At 50.2% G+C, this 17,432-nt stretch overlaps 1 protein-coding gene across 1 annotated transcript in view; it reads right to left on the bottom strand.

Annotated features, from left to right (window-relative positions):
• Positions 1-1,025: 1,025 nt before the first annotated feature.
• Positions 1,026-17,432, bottom strand: part of ZNF395 (zinc finger protein 395) — a 47,259-nt gene continuing 30,852 nt past the window's right edge. The window contains exons 4-10 of the mRNA XM_052644928.1: positions 14,258-14,367; positions 9,043-9,278; positions 8,320-8,420; positions 7,364-7,646; positions 5,738-5,830; positions 4,672-4,775; positions 1,026-4,481 (exon numbers count right to left, since the gene is read on the bottom strand). Coding sequence (XP_052500888.1) covers positions 4,370-4,481; positions 4,672-4,775; positions 5,738-5,830; positions 7,364-7,646; positions 8,320-8,420; positions 9,043-9,278; positions 14,258-14,367 — 1,039 coding nt within the window. The 3' untranslated portion in view covers positions 1,026-4,369. The remainder of the gene's footprint in view (positions 4,482-4,671; positions 4,776-5,737; positions 5,831-7,363; positions 7,647-8,319; positions 8,421-9,042; positions 9,279-14,257; positions 14,368-17,432) is intronic.

The following is a 17,432-nucleotide window of genomic DNA, read 5'->3' as shown; positions in this document are numbered from 1 at the left end:
TTCTCCCCATTGTCAACAATGAAAGCAAGGGAGAAAATGGTTATTTTCCTAAATCAAGGAAGTCATTGATGTAAAAAGTCAAAGAACAGTGGTTGCTTTTATGAGGAAAAGAGGAATAGCACCTTGCTAGAGGGCTTCCCTCGGAGAAGGCAATGGCAACCCACTCCAGTGTTCTTGCCTGGAGAATCCCAGGGACGGGGGAGCCTGGTGAGATGCTGTCTATGGGGTCGCACAGAGTCGGACACGACTGAAGCGACTTAGCAGCAGCAGCAGCAGCAGAGGGCTTCCCTGGTGGCTCAGATGGTAAAGAATCTGCCTGCAATGCGGGGGACCTGGGTTTGATCCCTGGGTTGGGAAGATCCTCTGAAGGAGGGCATCGGAACCCACTCTAGTATTCTTGCCTAGAGAATCCCCATGGACAGAGGAGCCTGTTGGGCAACAGTCCACAGGGTCGAAGAGTCAGACACGACTGAGGGACTAAGCACAACACAGAGGTACAATGGCAGTTTCTGGAATGCTGGCCACGATCTGTTTTTTGAAGGAATGGTGGATTCTTAGGTGTTTGCACTGTAATAATCCATTAAACTGTAAAAATTAAAATTAGAGATTAGGAAGAAAAAAAAAGAAAAGGGTTATCTCCTAGATTACAATCCTAGTGCCATCATTTCCCAGATGATGACTTTGGGTGAGTTTTCTAACCTCTGGGCCTCAGTTTCCTTGCCTGTAAAATGGCAGTGATGAAATGAAAATAAATTATTAAATTTTAAAAATAATTTTTTTTTATCTTAAAAATAAAATTAAAATCACTGACAACAGTAATCCCTTTGTGGGTTATCCATGTAAGCACTTGGCCGGGTCCCTGATAATGTTGCCTGCTGTTGCTATAAGCAAAGGAGTGTACGCACCTCCCCCGGGGCTACTGCTTGCTTAACACCAAGGACAACGATAATCTTATCCTTTGCAGGGTGAGAGGGCGGAGGCACAGGCACACATCAAATCAGACAATGTACCATTTTATTCCTTATAAAATATATTTCATATTGCTGTAAAAACATTATATTTCACATTTTTAAAAAAATTTTTAACAGTAAAAATAATACTTGGAAGACAGCTGGGGGAAAAGGCGCCAATAAAGACAAGTTCACAGATGGGATTTATCTCCTTCTCCTTTTCTTTCTTTTTGCCCCTGGTAAAGTCAGAACCTGTGAGGACCAGAAAGTAACAGGACAGATTTCTTCCGACAAGTCAGAGTTTCCACATCCAAATCCATTATGTCCTTCAAAGAATCTAGCCTCAGGCCAACTGCAACATTGTGGATGTTGCTCAGAATGTGTTCTGAAATTACAGGACTGCTTTCACAGCCAGCTTAGAAGTCAGATCAGTCGATCTAAGCCATGTTACTCACCCGTTGCTCCTTGTGCTCTGCACCTGTGACCTCACTTGACCACCAGGAAATGGCAAGTCATTCCAGTCTTCTTGTCTGGGAAATCCCACGAACAAGAAGAGCCTGTAGGGCTACCATGAGGTTGCAAAGAGTCAGACAGGACTCAGTGACTCAACCACTACCACCACCGCCATTCACTGGACTCTTTGCACTGAAGGCGCAAGCATGGGTGCAGATTCAGTATCATTAAGGCTGCTCAAAGCAGGCACCACAGACTCCAAAGGTACTTCCAAAATATTGTGAATAAGCATAACATCCCCGGAGTAAAGAGTTTCCCAAGACGCTTGCTTTGCCAATCCGTCCTGTTAGTTTCCAAAGCGCACCTGTCGCCTCTTACCTTCCATCAGATTCTGCCTCCCAGGATGGGCCAGGAAGGAGAGAGAAACACAGAGGTGAAGAAAACAGGCGTGTTGGTGGGATCAGTTCACAAACCACCCCTGGCCCTCCGAGAAGAGACGAATGGGACAACCCTGGGACAGACCACACGTCAAGAACCCACACGACAGCCACAGATGGAGCAGTGGGAGGAGAGAGGCTGGAGGAGGCCACCACCACCAGGAAGGAGGCCGGAGCAAAGGCCAGCAGGGAAAGCCACACCAGAACATTAAAAAACAAAACAAAACAAAAAAAACCTCAGTTTTGAAATTGTTGCATCAATTTCTTCTCTCTTCCTTTTCTGCCCTGTGAGCAGTAACGCGAGAAGCCTGCCTTACTTAGAGAAAATCTTGATATCCAGTTGTACCTACATGGTCCAAACTGAGAGGGAAATGAAAATAGTGTCTCCAAAGGGGAGACCAGCAAAAGCCTTGAGTAAGGAGGAAAGGGGAGACGCTGCTGGGCAGAGCTCCCCCCACCCCCATCTCAAAGGCCCCCTCCTCACACGGGTAGGACCTACAGGTGCACAGGGCAGGAAGCCGGGAGTCAGTTTTGGGAAGCTGGGAGCTTGAAGGAGCGGGAGGAAGAACCCAGCACCTCTTGCTGGCCTGATTTCCAGCTTTACCGAGGGACAGAATTCCACATACATTTTTTTTTTAAGTAAGTTATAAAAATATATCCCATCACCACCAAAGACACTCATGTGTAAGAGTGCCTTTCCCTTCTGTCACCAAACCCAGGTCACCATCACCCTTCACACCATCACACCCCCTATTCCCGTCTGCCGGTTTCCAACACGTGCGTGTCACAGACGGAAAGACATCTATCAGGTTCCTGCAGCCAGGTGAGCCCGCCTGGACGGGAAGGACAGCTTTGCTCACAGCCAAAGGCTGGATGCCACTGTGCAAACCCCAGAGAGCTGGCCTCGTGGTAGAGTTCCCTGAGCCCCTGACATTTGGGACGCGGGCCCTGAGGAGTCCCCCAAGCCAGTGTCGCTTGGCAGAAAGGTGAGGCTTTGAGCCAAAAACGTGCCCTCCCCCAGCCCTGCTCACCCAGGCACAGAACCCCCTGCCTCTAACTTGTCCCTCCTCAACAAAAATGGATTCACATATTCAGCTCTCAGGTCACGCAGTCTGGGGTCCCTCCATTCCTGAGGTCTCCAGTAGATGCTAAATCAACCCCAGTTCCTGTCATGTGACCTCCTCAGGCCCCCTAACCTCCCCAGAAAAGACACGCACAGGTGTCTGGGACCACAGCACCACGTGCAACTGACCCTCCCCATCACACTGACTGGACCAGGCAGAAGCCCCCTGAAGAGTCCTGTCCTGCCTGTCGCCTTAGGAAGAAAACCAGACGGTCCCCAAAGGGCCGGGTGAGCCCGTGGAGCCACGGGACAGCTCTGCGCCCTCTCACCGTGGCAGGAGCTGCCACCTACCTTTCTGTCTGTTCTCTTCACCAGCCCGGCCCTATGGCCTTGGAGGAACACAGGAAAATCCCTGGTTCCCATGAGACGAAGAGGGACCTACCTCAGGGCAGGATCTCTCGGCCAAAGGGGGAATCTTTTATCAGAAAGAGGCTCCTGAATACACCGTAAGTGAAAACAAAGTGTTTCTGAGAGGGTGTCTTCCAGAGCTGGTGGGGAGGGGTGGGTGTGGTTCACTCGGGGAACAGCGAAGAACTCTCACCGAGTATTAGAGAAGTATTAGAGACCGTCTGGTCTCTTCTCAAGGAAAGAGTGGGCAAGGTAGTCTTGATCTGCCACACCGTACAACGTGAATTCTTTTTAGCGTTTTGGCTCAGCTTCCTGGGGACAGTCTTTTTACAAACCTACGAGTCTGGGCTTGGAGAAGAGGCCACACTGTATCTGTTGGGCTGCAACCTGACCTGAGGGACCCCAGATCGGAGCAGCTGGCACCAGAAAAAGGGCTTTCCTTGCATTCTGATGGAAGCTGCCGGGTGAGGACAATCTCTCCCTTCTCCTAGATCTGGGTGGAGAAAGGGGGCCGGGTGCACCTCAAAAAGCTCACACATCAGCCCCGTCTTCCCACCCCAGCCTCAGCAGGTCCTGTTCTCTGAGTCATCAGCCAGAAACCTTTTTTTTTTTTCTAAAAAAAAAAAAAAGTAAATCCATGTTGCTCACAGTCCCTTCTGAAAGAGTGGAGAAAGCAAAGAATCCACCAGCTCAGCAGGAAACACAATGAGCTGTCCCTTCCTTCCATACGGTACACATTCATCCCCTAGGGAGATGGGCTGTGGGGAGGAGAGGAGGGGCTGTCATTTCTTTGGTCTCTGGTTTGCTGCAGAATACCCTTGGTCAGTTTTGGCTCTCTCTTATTTTAGGGGAAGAAAAAAAAATAATTTTTTGCTTCTATTTTTTTTTTTTAAAAAAAAACTAAAACATTCCCATGAGGGAGGGGAAAATGTTTTGAGTATTCAACCTTAGCCAATAGAGCCCAAACTCCCCGTGTCCACTCTGTAGCTTTTAGGCTTCTGCTGTGGGGCTTGGGACCCATCTGCCTGTGTCCCCAGGCCGCCGGGAGGGGCCGTGGTTCAGTCCAGGAAGCGCTGGCAGGCCTTCTTCCAGCGGCAGGCGGTGCACCACTGGTCCCGGTGCTCAATGCCGTACACCTTGCGGCACTTTTTAGCTTCCCCGCGGGCTTTCCTGCAAGACGGGTCGATGAGGGGATGGTCACCCGCTGGCCAGCCAGCAAGGGGAACCACCGGGGCCGGAGGACCGACTGCCTCGCTCGCATCTGAGACGTCCCCCATTGGCTCCCTGGGACCAGCCCTAGGGACGAGGGGCGGGTGGGGACAGGAGCCCCCAAGGAGATCTCGGGAGAGGACAGGCTCACCTGGTGGTGCTCTGGGCCCGAGGTGGAGACGTGACGATCAGGTGAGACTTCATGGCAGGCGGCGGCTGCTGGGGCTCGCTGAAGCTTAGCGACCGGCTCCGGACCTGGGCACAGGCAGAGCGGCTATGAGCACGAGGGCAGAAGTGCAAGGCCAAAGGACCGTCCCGGGGGATAGCCAGCTACCCCCACCCCACCTTGTGCCAGGAGGCCTTCTCTAGAAGGAGACTTCAGGGAGAGGTGAGCAGGGATCAAGGAGGGAGTGGAGGTGGAGAGGGAGGAGCCAGCCTTGAAAGGCACACTCCAGCTAGGGGAAGGGGCTCCAAGCAGGAGAGCCACTCGGCCTGGCCCCCTCGTGGGCTGCCACCTGCAGATTTAGAAGAAGCTACCATACTGAGGAAGAAAGAGAGACGGTACAGCCTCAGCGGCACCTTCGGGCACGTGGGTTTTACAGTGTGTGGTGATGCCTTCCTGCAGGAGGCGTTTCAGACTGCAACACCCTAAGGGTCTCTCAGTCATGTCCAACTCTTTGCAACACCATGGACTGTAGCCCACCAGGCTCTTCTGTCCATGGGGATTCAAAATAACTTCCGATTTATTTCAGTTCGGGGACAAGCAACCTAATGCGCTGGTCCACAGTGGCCCGGAGAGCTCTGATCCACCTGCACAGCCCTCCACACGCCCCTCTTTCCTTTCTCACCCTCCCTCTTCCTCTCCAGCTTCCCCATGTCCTCTGCCTCCTCCTCTTGGCATCAAAACCTTACCAAGCACCCCCGGCGGCTCAGGACTAAAGAGGGTGCTGATCACACCTAGCCTCAGGATCTTGGCAATAAACTTGATCTGGGTGCTCCTCACCAGCACGCCCCTCCCACATTCCATGGGCACCTGTGACTCTTGGTGGTGGTGGGGTTGGGTGGGCAAGGGTATGAAGACCTTCAAGAAGCTGGGGTGCAGGAGGCAACGAGCTCAGGGGGAAAGGCCTCCAGCATGGGGTGTGTGCGGCTGAGCCCTCGGCTGGTTCCGGGGCCCCTGGAAGGGCTGAGGGGCTCAGAGCGCTGGGCACACTCACCGGGGACAGGGCGGAGGCGCTGGAGGGGGCAGCGGCCCAGCTGATGCTGGTGTAGATGTGCGGGGAGACTGGGATCTGGAAAGGCGGCAGAGCCTGCGGAGACAGAGCGCGTCGGCCAGGGCCCAGCTCAGGAAGCTCTCAGGGCCCTCCTCCCACCCCAGCGGCCTCACGGTCTGCAGCAACAGGTGCACCTCACACTACAAAGTCCTGGGACACCCCAAAATGCCCCTCCCAAGAGAAACAGCAGAGCACCGGCTCTCTGGAGTCGCCTTTGTCTCGGGCTCCAGTCTTTTATTTTGGAGCTCTCCTCTTGGAGCTGGTTTACGTGGCAGCCTCATGAGTTAATCATCTCCGCAGATTAACTTCCTGGCGGGATCACCTACCAAGAACATGCTCAGGGCAGCTCCCCCAGGAATTCAGCCTTGTGAGTTGGGGCACAGGCACCGTGCTAAGCGCCTGCCACCCCTGGGGCAACCGCGTGGAAGCAGCGACTCTCCAGGTCAAGGTTTGTTTCTAAAATCACCAACCGCCCTCTCCAGGCCTCATGTCACAGGGACAGCTGGCGGCCTGAAGGGCCACCTGAGTTGGAATAGCTGAGTGACCACTCATGACCACTCATTCTAATGAGGAGAGCTGGCTCGCTCTCTAAAGGCTTTCCGATGGAAAGCACTGCTTCTTAATTACTAACTTGCAAATCAACCTACAGTCGGAAAAAAACAAGCAGTAGGCATCAAAGGATTTTAAGAAAAACTTGCACTTGGCAAACAGAGTCTTCGGCACCTACTACATGCAGTAGAAAACCCCCGAAATGCCACCTGCTCCATGCCTGCTTTCCCAACCCAATGGGCATAATACCCTGGTCTTTACGGCTATTGTTGCTGAGTCACTAACTTGTGTCCGGCTCATGAACTGTACCCTGCCAGGCTCCTCTGTCCATAGGATTTTCTAGGTAAGAATACTGGAGCCGGTTGCCACTTCCTTCCCCAGAGGATCTTCCCAACGGGATCGAACCCGAATCGCCTGCATTGGCAGGTGGATTCTTTACCACTGAGCCACCAGGGAAACCTGGTCCTTCCTGTACCCACCACAATTGCTTGTGCCTCCAGTAAGATATTTTAACTACTTATTATAATTAATCAAGTTACACATTCATTTCTCTCTCCAGCTAAACCGTACACTTCACAAGCTCAAGAATTATATATCTTATTCTACTGCAAAGCTTACCCTGCAGCTTGACACACAGTAGGTATTCAAAACGCTGAGTCCCAGATTATCTAATGTAGTACAATTCTGAGAATTGGGGATTTGCTCTCGGAAACCCTACTACCCTAGTCTCTCCCCTTATAACCAAGGATGGACCAATTCCCCCGTCCAAATCCATCAACCTGGTCACTCAGGGATTCAGTCAGATTCAGTAACCACTCATTACAGTCACCAAGGTACAACTCTGGAATTCCTGCGTTTATTGAGTGTGAAGTCATTTTCCTTAAAGAAGTAAGAGATGGGTAATTCAGCTGAGGACTCAGCCTCCAATCAGTGTGGTCAGTGGCCTGTGATCAGGCTGACCAGTGACAGGCACGGAATCCCTCACGGCCCCTAGGCTGAGCTCCCAGGGGGTCCCCATACCTGGTATGCATGGTCGGCCTGAATGTGCCAGAAGGAGCCAGGAGCTGACTTGCTGAGAGCACCGGAGGGCAGGTAAGATTCCAGGCCAGGGTGATCCGGGCCTGAGGACTGGGCTTTGGGAGGAGGCGGTGGGGGCAGGATGGTGAGGGGTGGGCTGGTCATGCTGGGAGTCGGAGCCGGGTCGGCTGTGGGGCCGCCAGCTGCAGCAGCTTCCCCCTTCATCTGCACCTCTGTGTAGTAGAAATCCTCCTCCCGCTTGAACTGGTCGGAGTCCACGGAGTCGCTGCAGGGGAGAGAGATGTGGTGACGACCAGGGGCAAGCTGTCCTGGTCCAAACACAGGGGACAGCGAGGCATGAGGGGAGCACCTGCTCAGGGCCACCAGCAAGTCACAGGAGAAGCCCGGGAGGACAGGTGGGAGCCCAGGTCCCGACACGGGCTCCCAGGGATTGCACCCTGGCATAAGGGGAATTATTTTCCCTAGCACCGAAGCTTCTCCTCTGGCCAGATCTGCTTCACGCTTTGCCCCGGGTCCTCTTTGGACACCACTTGCTCACGGTCACACTCTCCGGCAGGGGAAGGACTATAAGTCGGTCCCCTTGGCCATATGCAGCTCCGGCTCCAGGTGTCAGTGTGAGGGAAGCCCCAGCTCCCCAAGGGGAAGCAACAGGCTCTAAGTAACTAACCATCCTCTAAGTGCCCAGAACTGAACCATCTTCCTTCCACAGTGAGAAGACATACCCATCAACAGCATCAACACCCACCACGCAGGAGGGCCTCCTTCCCAGCAAAGATCCCAGCAAAGGGGCTGTTCCACAGGGCCCAGGATCAGGGATGGGTGGGGTCCTCAGCCAGCCAGTTTCTCAGAAGCATTTGGGGGTGTGGGTCTCGGGGAATCAGCGGGTGGAGGAGGTCTGAAGAACGCCCTAGGCAGAGGAGCTCTGCGCGCGTACCTACCCCAGGTGGAGGGCTTTCACATGCCGTTTGATGCCCACGATGGAGCGCAGAACTTTGCCACAGCTGGGCCACAGGCACTTGTACATCACCTTCACCGAGTTCTGGATGGAAAGGAACAAGGGATGAGGAGGTCATGTCCGTCCACTCAGCCTCACCCAGTGGGGCTCCAGTCACATCCAACAGGACCCAGCAGAAGGCTCAATCGAGTAAAGGGGTTCCCAGAGACCAGAGAGACTGACAAACACGGGCAGAGAGCTGGTCCTGGGGGCCGGCATCGGTCTGGGGCGGAGATGGGGGTGGGCTTGGGGGCAGGGGGATGGAGGAGAGGAGATGCGGTGGGGGAGGGGAGAAGGGCTGGGGGACAGGGGAAGACCTGATGGAGGTCTCTGCAGGAGAGCCGGGTTGGGCAGAGGTGAGGCCAATGATGTGGCATTGGAGAGGAGGGGCGGGCTTCTGGGAATATCAAGAGCAAAGAGAAGCAGCAAACGAGAGCTGAAATGATGGCCCAGGGCCTTGGACTCTGAGCTCCCAATGCAGGGTGGGCCGGGGTTCGATCCCTGGTTGGGGAACTAGATCCCACATGCCACAACCACAATCTGGTGCAGCCTAATTAATTAGTTAATTTTTTAAAAACGGATCACTGAAACAGGATAGAGCCTGAGAAGGCCGGGGAAACCAGGCCTGGCCCCTCTGCAGCTGAGCTTGAAAGCTCAGGCCACGCACCTTTCTTTTTCGGGGAGCTGGTTCATCCAACAGGAAAGCGTCCGGGTCGGTCTCAAATCCATTATCAGTCTGGGGAGAGCCGAAGGCATCCCCCAGGTACTTGGGGCTGGCCTGGGGGTGGGGGGGCGAGGGGGTGGAGACGCCGCTGCTCCCACTCCAGTGCCCGCTGGTGGTGCTGCTGCCGCTGTCTGACACGTCGCCGCTCTCCTTCCACGGGTCGCAGGCCGTGCGGGAGGCTGGAGGGGAGAGGACAGAGGATGCTTGGTGCCTGACCCTTTGCTCACGCCACATTCCGCAGACAGCCCAAGTCGGGGGCAGGGCACCCTAGTTCAGAGTCTGGGTTTCTGGGCTTCCCTGGCGGCTCAGTGGTAAAGAACCCACCTGCCAATGCAGGAGACACAGGTTTGATGCCTGGTCTGGGAAGATCCCACAGGCCAAGGAAGAACTAAGCCTGGGCGCAACTGCTGAGCCTGTGCTCTCGAGCCTGGGAGCTGTAATGACTGAAGCCCAAGCACCCTGGAGCCTGTGCTCTGTGACAGGAGAAGCTGGCTCCCTGCAGGTAGAAGGTAGCCCCTTGCAGCCACAACTAGAGAAAAGCCTGAGCAGCAACAAAGACCCAGCACAGCCAAAAATAGATGCATAAATAAAAAGTGTTTTCTTAAAAAGGTTGAGCTCCTGAATCTAATGCCAGGTTCTGCTTGCCTGGCTTTGTACTCCAAGGGGAAGGAAAAAAAACCGACAAAGTACCCTTTCCCTAACAAACCCCTCCCCTTTCTGGGCTTCAGTAAAAATGAGGAATGGGCCCCTTCACTGCAGCACCGTCTGCGGGTGGCAGACTGCTCTGTTCTCATGGACCCTTCCTGCCACAGCTGTGCTGATCATCACTGACCGCCAGACACACTCTGTAGCTGTATTTTGTGTGCAGGTGTCCCCCAGTTTTCAAAAGTTCAATTTATACCTTTTCCTTCAGATGCAAGACCTGCAGTCAGCCCTCCAAATCCCCAGTTTCCGCACTGAAAATATTTAGGAAAAAGAATTCCAGAAAGATCCCCACAGCGACACTTGAATTTGCCACACAGCAACGAAATATTTAAACAGCAACATTTAAAAGGCATTTACACTGTCTTTCCAACTACTTACAGCATCGTACACAGCATCTGCCTTGTGTTACGTATTGTAAGTAACCTAGAGATGATTGACAATACGCAGGAGGACGTGCATAACTCACAAGCAAGTACAATGCTGTTCTACACAAGGGACTTGAGCATCCATGGATTTGGGTATCCGCACGGGTCCTAGAACCAAACCCCCACGAGTACCGAGTGACAACCTTGCATCAGGACCTGTTTTCACTAACTGAAAGGAATCTAAGAAGGACTTTCACCTTATGAGAAAAGGTGACACAGTTTTCAATGCTGGTTCTGCAGCGAGCTGTTACAGAGGCAGGGCGCCCCAAACAGTCCAGGCCCCTTCCTAGGAACCACACTCAGCATCTCAGCACTCAGCCCCCCAGAGCTTTGAACTGAACCTGCGAGTATCTGTGCTTTATCACAATGTATTTTGTGCATCCGTTAGCCAAGAGGCGTCCTAAGGTAATTGTTTCTTTGCCTTATACCATTTCAGTTTTCGAAAGTTTTCACAGAAATGCTCTGCTTTCAGATAGCAGGGGAGACCTGTATTATTAATGGAAAGATAACCTAATCAAAAGGTACCTCTCACTTTAAAGGCAAGAGGAGAGCAGGGAGAGGGGAGAGGAAAAGCCTCTCCTGCCCACACCCCACCCCGCGCACAGACAAACGGGCTGGGTACATTTGGGAAGTTTTCCCAGCAGTGGAGTAGGATGCAGAGGCCAGGAGAAGGCCTTGTTAACCAGGCTTTCTTAAAAGATGCCTTTTGATAATTTAAACCCAGGCAAGAACATCAAAACCTGCGTGAGAAAAGAAACCATTCAGCCAGCTCTCACAGCTGTCAGGAGGTGAAGCCTTTACCAGACCTGGCTCCTGCTTTTATCCACAGGGAACACGCTTAGAGCAAGAAAGACAAGCTCCGAGAACAGTTCAGACTCATCACGAGGTGACAGGAGGCCTGCTTGCCCGACAGGGCCTGAACTCGCTGCCCTGCTCCCAGCAACACGTCTGAACAGGAAGATCAGTCAGACGTGTGAAATTTTCAGTTTTAAAACTGCCTCCCTTTGGGTTGCTTTAAGCCCAGCCCAGACTCTTCCGTGCCTGGGCCATAAACCAGTACTGACAACTCATTGGCCAGAGACCCATTAGTACGTCCTTTGTTACCTGAACATTATTGATCGGAGATGTTTCATATTCACTGACATAACAAATCGGCGGCCACAGGCATTGGGTTCTGCAAAAATTCTTTGGTCAATAATGTGCTAGTTTACCTCATTTAGTTGTTGCTGTTCAGTCACTAAGTCGTTTCTGACTCTTTCTGACCCCATGGACTATAGCCCACAAGGCTTCTCTGTCTATGGGGTTTTCCAGGCACAAATACTAGAGTGGGTTGCCATTTCCTACTCCAGGGGATCTTCCTGACCCAGGTACTGAACTTGCATCCCCTGCATTGGCTAGCGGGCATTGGCAGGTGGATTCTTTATCACTGAGCCACTAGAGAAGCCCGATTTATACAACAGGAGAACCTGAAATTTTGATCCACAGAAATAGCAAGAAAAGGGGAAAAGCCTGTGACACATTCAGGTATGGTGGCCTTGTCCCCAAGCCCCAACTTCCACATGGGCAGTGGTCCACAAGGCCTCCTTACCCTGGATTCTGAGACCATCGACCACATCCCCCGAGGCCAGGATAAGCATCCCACTGCTTTCCTCTCATCCTACTCCATATTCCAATCCACTTTCAGGCTAACCTAGACACCCAGCATTCCATATTTCCAATGCAGGTTCTCCTTATTTAAGTCTTAAATGCTAGGAGAAGCCTGCCCAAACAGAATGGGCCAAATGAACTCTGCCTTCCCTAAGCATCACTGTCGAGTCTCAAAGGTATGACTTCCTGGAAATTGAGAGTTTATGGCATCTACACATGAGGCTAAAAATAGGGTAGCCCTTCAGGAAAGCAATCAGGAGCCGCCAATGATTCTCACAAGTCCACTAAGGAAATCCATCAGGGAGAGATGGGCGAAGGGGAAGAATGCGACATCTGGCATCAGGACAGGAGAAGAGAACAGGCCCGCCCCACAATACAGCCGTCTTGCACGGAGGAGCCACTCAAGTGGCTCAGTGCCAACACTGGCAAATTGGCACATAAGGAAAAATACAAAACAAAGCTAAAAAGTGAACCTCATAAATTAACTGGTATCTTGTAAGTGAAACAAAGTTTTAGTCGCTCAGTCATGTCTGACTCTGCAACCCCAAGGACTGTAGCCCACCAGGCTCCTCTGTCCATGGGATTCTCCAGGCAAGAATACTGGAGTGGGTTGCCATTTCTTGACCCAGGGATCAAACTGGGGCCTCCTGCATTGCAGGCAGATTCTTTACCATCTGAGCCACTATGGAAGCCCCATATATCTTATAAGAGGAACATAAATCACTCCACCTTAGATCATACAATTTTCTAGGGCAGGGTCAACAGAGATTCTGTACCAGGAAAACAAAGTGTTCCCAGGCCAATGCACCCTGAACTTCTAAGAAATCCTTGTAATGCCCTCTGCTCTCCACAGGCCCACGCAGAGCCATCCTAACAATACAGACACCAGGAGGAATGGGTGGATTCTGCAAAAAGCAACCATGATTAGAGCAAGGTTTTGGTTGTTGTAGAGACCTCACCTTCCAAAATACATCAACATAATTAGCTGCCAAGGAGGCCTTATCTTCCCACTTACTTCAACGGAAGACCAGAAATATGTTGTTCTGGGAAAATCCCTTTAACAGACAATAAAAAAATGTTTATCAAGGGAACTTAAGGTATCACAGCATATTATCAGTTAGATGGGTATATGCTAGGGTTGGGGTCTGTGTGTGAACATATATGAACGGACTATACACATACACACATACACAAACACACACACACACGAGCTGAGGGGAATTTCAGTCAATGATTTTCTTTCCCTTTATGATATTTTCCTGGATCTTCTTCCTGTTGACCAGCCTCCTCAATCTCCTAAACTTGTAGTTTCCTGAGACCTTAAAACTGACTCTATGGGACTTCCCTGAAGGTCTAGTGGCTGAGACTCTGAGTTCTCAATGCAAGAGGCTGAGGCTCAATTTCTGGTCAGGGAACTAGATTCCTCATGCCAGAACTAAGAGTTTCCACACCACCGCTAAAATTCAGCATGACCAAATAAATGAATAATTTTTAGCTGACTCCTCTCCTCCTGTGTTGCTGGTGTGGGCCCCAGGTGTTCACAGAACGGGTGTGTGATGCTCTGCCCCTCAACTGGTGCTGTAAGACCGCAATAGCTTCTTCTAGCAGTCTAGCCATTGATGACAGGCCTTGGGTAAAATAAGTAAATCTTATCACTTCCTTAAATTTATTTTCTAAGTAGGGAGATTACTTATGAGGCACGCTTTGTAAAGGCCACTTTCCACCTGATATGTTCAAAACTGACTCCATTATTTTCCTATAAGGTTTTAAGAAGCTCACAATTCAGTTAGATCTCACCAACAAAAAAGTCATTCCCTGGGAGTAAGTTAGGCCAGCCAGATAACAAATTTCAAAAAAAAAAGAAAAAAAGGTTCAGATTCACCGCAAACCTTGTCAAACTACTAATATCCAGCAACCCACCTTCCTCCCATATTACTCATAATGTATTTGGGGGGTTGTGCTAGCGTTTTTTTAATTTATAAATTTGTTATGAAGTCTTTCTATTGGTTTGCATTAAGCAATTAGATTTATTTCAGACTTCAGATCGTTTATTCCACACTAATTTACGAGGCTGAATGAGGCACTTGGAAGGGGGCCGTGAATCGGCTGAGGCCACGAGGGGATCATTTAGTACGTTCCTACCTTTACAACTAAACGTTCCTCTCCTGGCCTCGTGCAGCCCGAGTGCCTTGCTCACTTACTCCCGTGGAAGAACTTACTCAGGTGGCCAGTGAGGTTCAGTCTCGCACTCAACCATCTTCACAACGCACCAGGAAACTTCTCCCCAGAGGAGGAAACTGAGGAGAGAGAATGGAAGCATCGAACTCCGAAAGAGAGGAAGCCTCGGCCGCACCCAGAACCCACTCGGCCCCGTTCCTCACCGGAAAAGTTGGCCTCGCCCCCGGGAGGACTCTGTACGACGGGGCTGCAGGACAGTGACGTGAGCACCATGGCAGCCATCATCTCGTCCATTTCCACCGCATCCGACCTCCTGGATTCAGACGGGTGAGAGCCAGAGGTTACTTCCCGACACAGCAGGTCACGTGAGCATCTTACGGTCCTGGAATGTCCTGTCTGGGCCCCTACTCCGATCAGTCGGTGTGTGGTCAAGTAATAGAGTTAAATAAAGCATTCGGACCTCTCCCCATCTTCATGAAAAGTACTCAGTTCTGAGTGTCTCTGATAATACCCGTCAACCCCAGGGAAAGCAGGCTGGGCCCCATCCCACTGCTGACACCCAGAGGCAGCCCCATCCTCCATGGAATTCACTGCCTAACTCTCACTCTGCAGCTTAAAATTGGGCATTTTATTTGAGGGAAAGGAAGACATGCCCAAGCAATGAAATAAAGCAAGGGCATACAAGACACCTGGCTAGAATTCGAAAGCACTATCATTACCTTCCTTTTCTAGCTTTATATTTAAATTTTTAAATATTTATTTGCTTATTTAATGTATTTGATTGTGCTGGGTCTTAGTGGCAGCACACAGTATCTTCAAGCTTAGCTGCAGCATGTGGGATCTAGTTCCCTGACCAGGGATCAAACTCAGGCCCCCTGAATTAGGAACAGAGTCTTAGCCACTGGGCCACCAGGAAGTCTCTATATTTACATTTAAGGGAGAACAATTCCACTCACCAACTCCCTTCCCTTCCCCTCAGTATCAGTGATGAGATAATATGGTAGCTTCTGAATGTCAACAGAATCTGGCACATAAGCCAATGAGCAAAAAATCTCCAGAAATACTAAAATACATCTCCCAACAAACCTCAATGCTTTATACAGCAGAGATCTATGAAATTTTACACATAATTTCCTTAATCCATATAAAGTTACACTATTTGAAAATAAAATGAAAGCCATCAACAAGGTAATGCTAAAGTATGAAAAGTCAGTCTGAAATAATTTTCCAGGTGGCACCTCTATTTCAAAGGACTGTATTATACAATTTATTCTTTACAATTCAGATCCACTAAATTATATGACATGAAGCAGCTAAACTGAGACTAGTAATGTATTAGACATTTCAGCAGCCCCCTTTCTGAATGATTATTTGTATTTTTATTTCTATAGAATAGAAAGACAAATTCTTTGCCAGTGTTCCACTGAATCCACAATCACAAATGTTATTTACTGCTCTGGTCTGGTCTCAAGACACAGAATATACTGTCAATAACAGTAACATGCACAGATACACAAACAGATTGCAGGGGCAGGGAGTTCATCTGCTTACATATCCTGTATAGAAGAATCTCGGGGCTTCCCTAGTAGCTCAGCTGGTAAAGAATCCGCCTGCAATGCAGGAAACCCCAGTCTGATTCCTGGGTCAGGAAGATCCCCTGGAGAAGGGATTCTCTACCCACTTCAGAACTCTAGGGCTTCCCTGGTAGCTCAGACGGTAAAGAATCCGCCTGTAATACAGGAGACCAGGGTTCGATCCCTGGGTTGGGAAGATCCCCTGGAGGAGGGTATGGCAACCCCTCCAGTAATCTTGCCTGGAGAATCCCATGGACAGAGGAGCTTGGTGGGCTACGGTCCACAGAGTTGCAGAGTCAGACACAACTGAGTGGCTAAGCATAGCACAGCATAGAAAAATCTCACTAGCAGATTTTCTTTTTTAATCTGAAAAGATCAATGTGCATAGAGTATATAACATAGAGCTTCCCTGGTGGCTCAGACGGTAAAGAATCTGTCTGCAGTGTAGGAGACCCAGGTTCAATCCCTGGGTTGGAAAGATTTGCTGGAGAAAGGAATGGCAACCCACTCCAGCATTCTGGCCTGGAGAATCCCCATGTACAGAGGAACCTGGTGGGCTACAGTCCAAGGGGTCACAGAGTCGAACGTGACTGAGCAACTAACACAGTACAGTTTGTATCCTCAGGGGAAAAATTCATGTCATAAAATTCTAAAACAGGAACTTTCCTAATAGTCCAGTGGTTAAGACTCCACGCTTCCAGGGCAGGGGGCAGGGGTTCGATCCCTGATTAGGGAACTGAGATCCCACATACTGTGCAGTGGGATCAAAAAAAAATTTTTTTTAATAATTTTTTAAAACTTCTAAAGCAAAGTATACATTTTTCATTCAAAATCAATGGTTTTAAATATCTAGCTGGGGCTCTGTAATCTCCTGACTGAGGCTACTGTCTGTTTTTGCCTGGTTTGAAAGTTAAGAATGGCATAGCTTTTTAAAAGTTTACTTATTTATTTGTTTGTTTTTGGCCATGCTGGATCTTCCTCGCTGTGTGTGGGCTTTCTCTAGTTACAGCAAGCTAGGGGTTACCCTCTAGTTTGTCGGGCGCAGGCTTCTCACTGCAGCGACTTCTCTGCTTACAGAGCGAGGGCTCCAGGGCACTCGGGCTCAGCAGCTGTAGCTCCCAGGCTTAGCTGTGGCATCCTCCCAGACCAGGCATCAGACCTGTGTTCCTTGCATTGTCGGGTGGATTCTGAACCGCTGAACCACCAGCGAAGTCCCTGGCTTAACAGTTTTTAAGTGGTTTTACAAATCAAAAGAAGGATATTATTTCTTGACATATGACGCATGGAAATTACACGAAATTGAAATTTGAGTATCCATAAGTGAAGTTTTAATTGGAGCCCAACATGCCCGCCTGTTTAAGTTCTGTCTGCAGCTGATTTCTCAAGATCACAGCCAAGCAGAGTAACTGTGACAGAGAACTCATGTCCCACAAAGCCAACATAATATTTACTATCTAGCCCATTCTGGACATGCTTGCTGCCTCCTGATCCAAGCCACTTTTTTCTCTCTCATCATGAAAAACTAAGAACTAATTTTAGTTAAAGCAGAAAAGGGAAAAAAATAGCCCTCAGCCAGATGAAGCTATATATATATATATCACTCTTAACAAAGAGTTACCAGGGCTTCCCTGGTGGCTCAGCAGTAAAGAATCTACCTGCTAATGCAGGAGACTCAGGTTTGATCCCTGGGTTGGGAAGATCCAAAGGGAAATGGCAACCCACTCCAGTATTCTTGCCCAGAGAATCTATAGACAGAGGAGCCTGGTGGGCTACAGTCCATGGAATTGCAAAATAGTCAAGACAG

Source organism: Budorcas taxicolor, chromosome 8 (assembly GCF_023091745.1).
Source record: "Budorcas taxicolor isolate Tak-1 chromosome 8, Takin1.1, whole genome shotgun sequence".
In the NCBI taxonomy this organism is placed as follows: Eukaryota; Metazoa; Chordata; class Mammalia; order Artiodactyla; family Bovidae; genus Budorcas; species Budorcas taxicolor.
The sequence above is the reverse complement of the archived record's forward strand: the minus strand, read 5'-3'. Positions and strand labels throughout refer to the sequence as shown.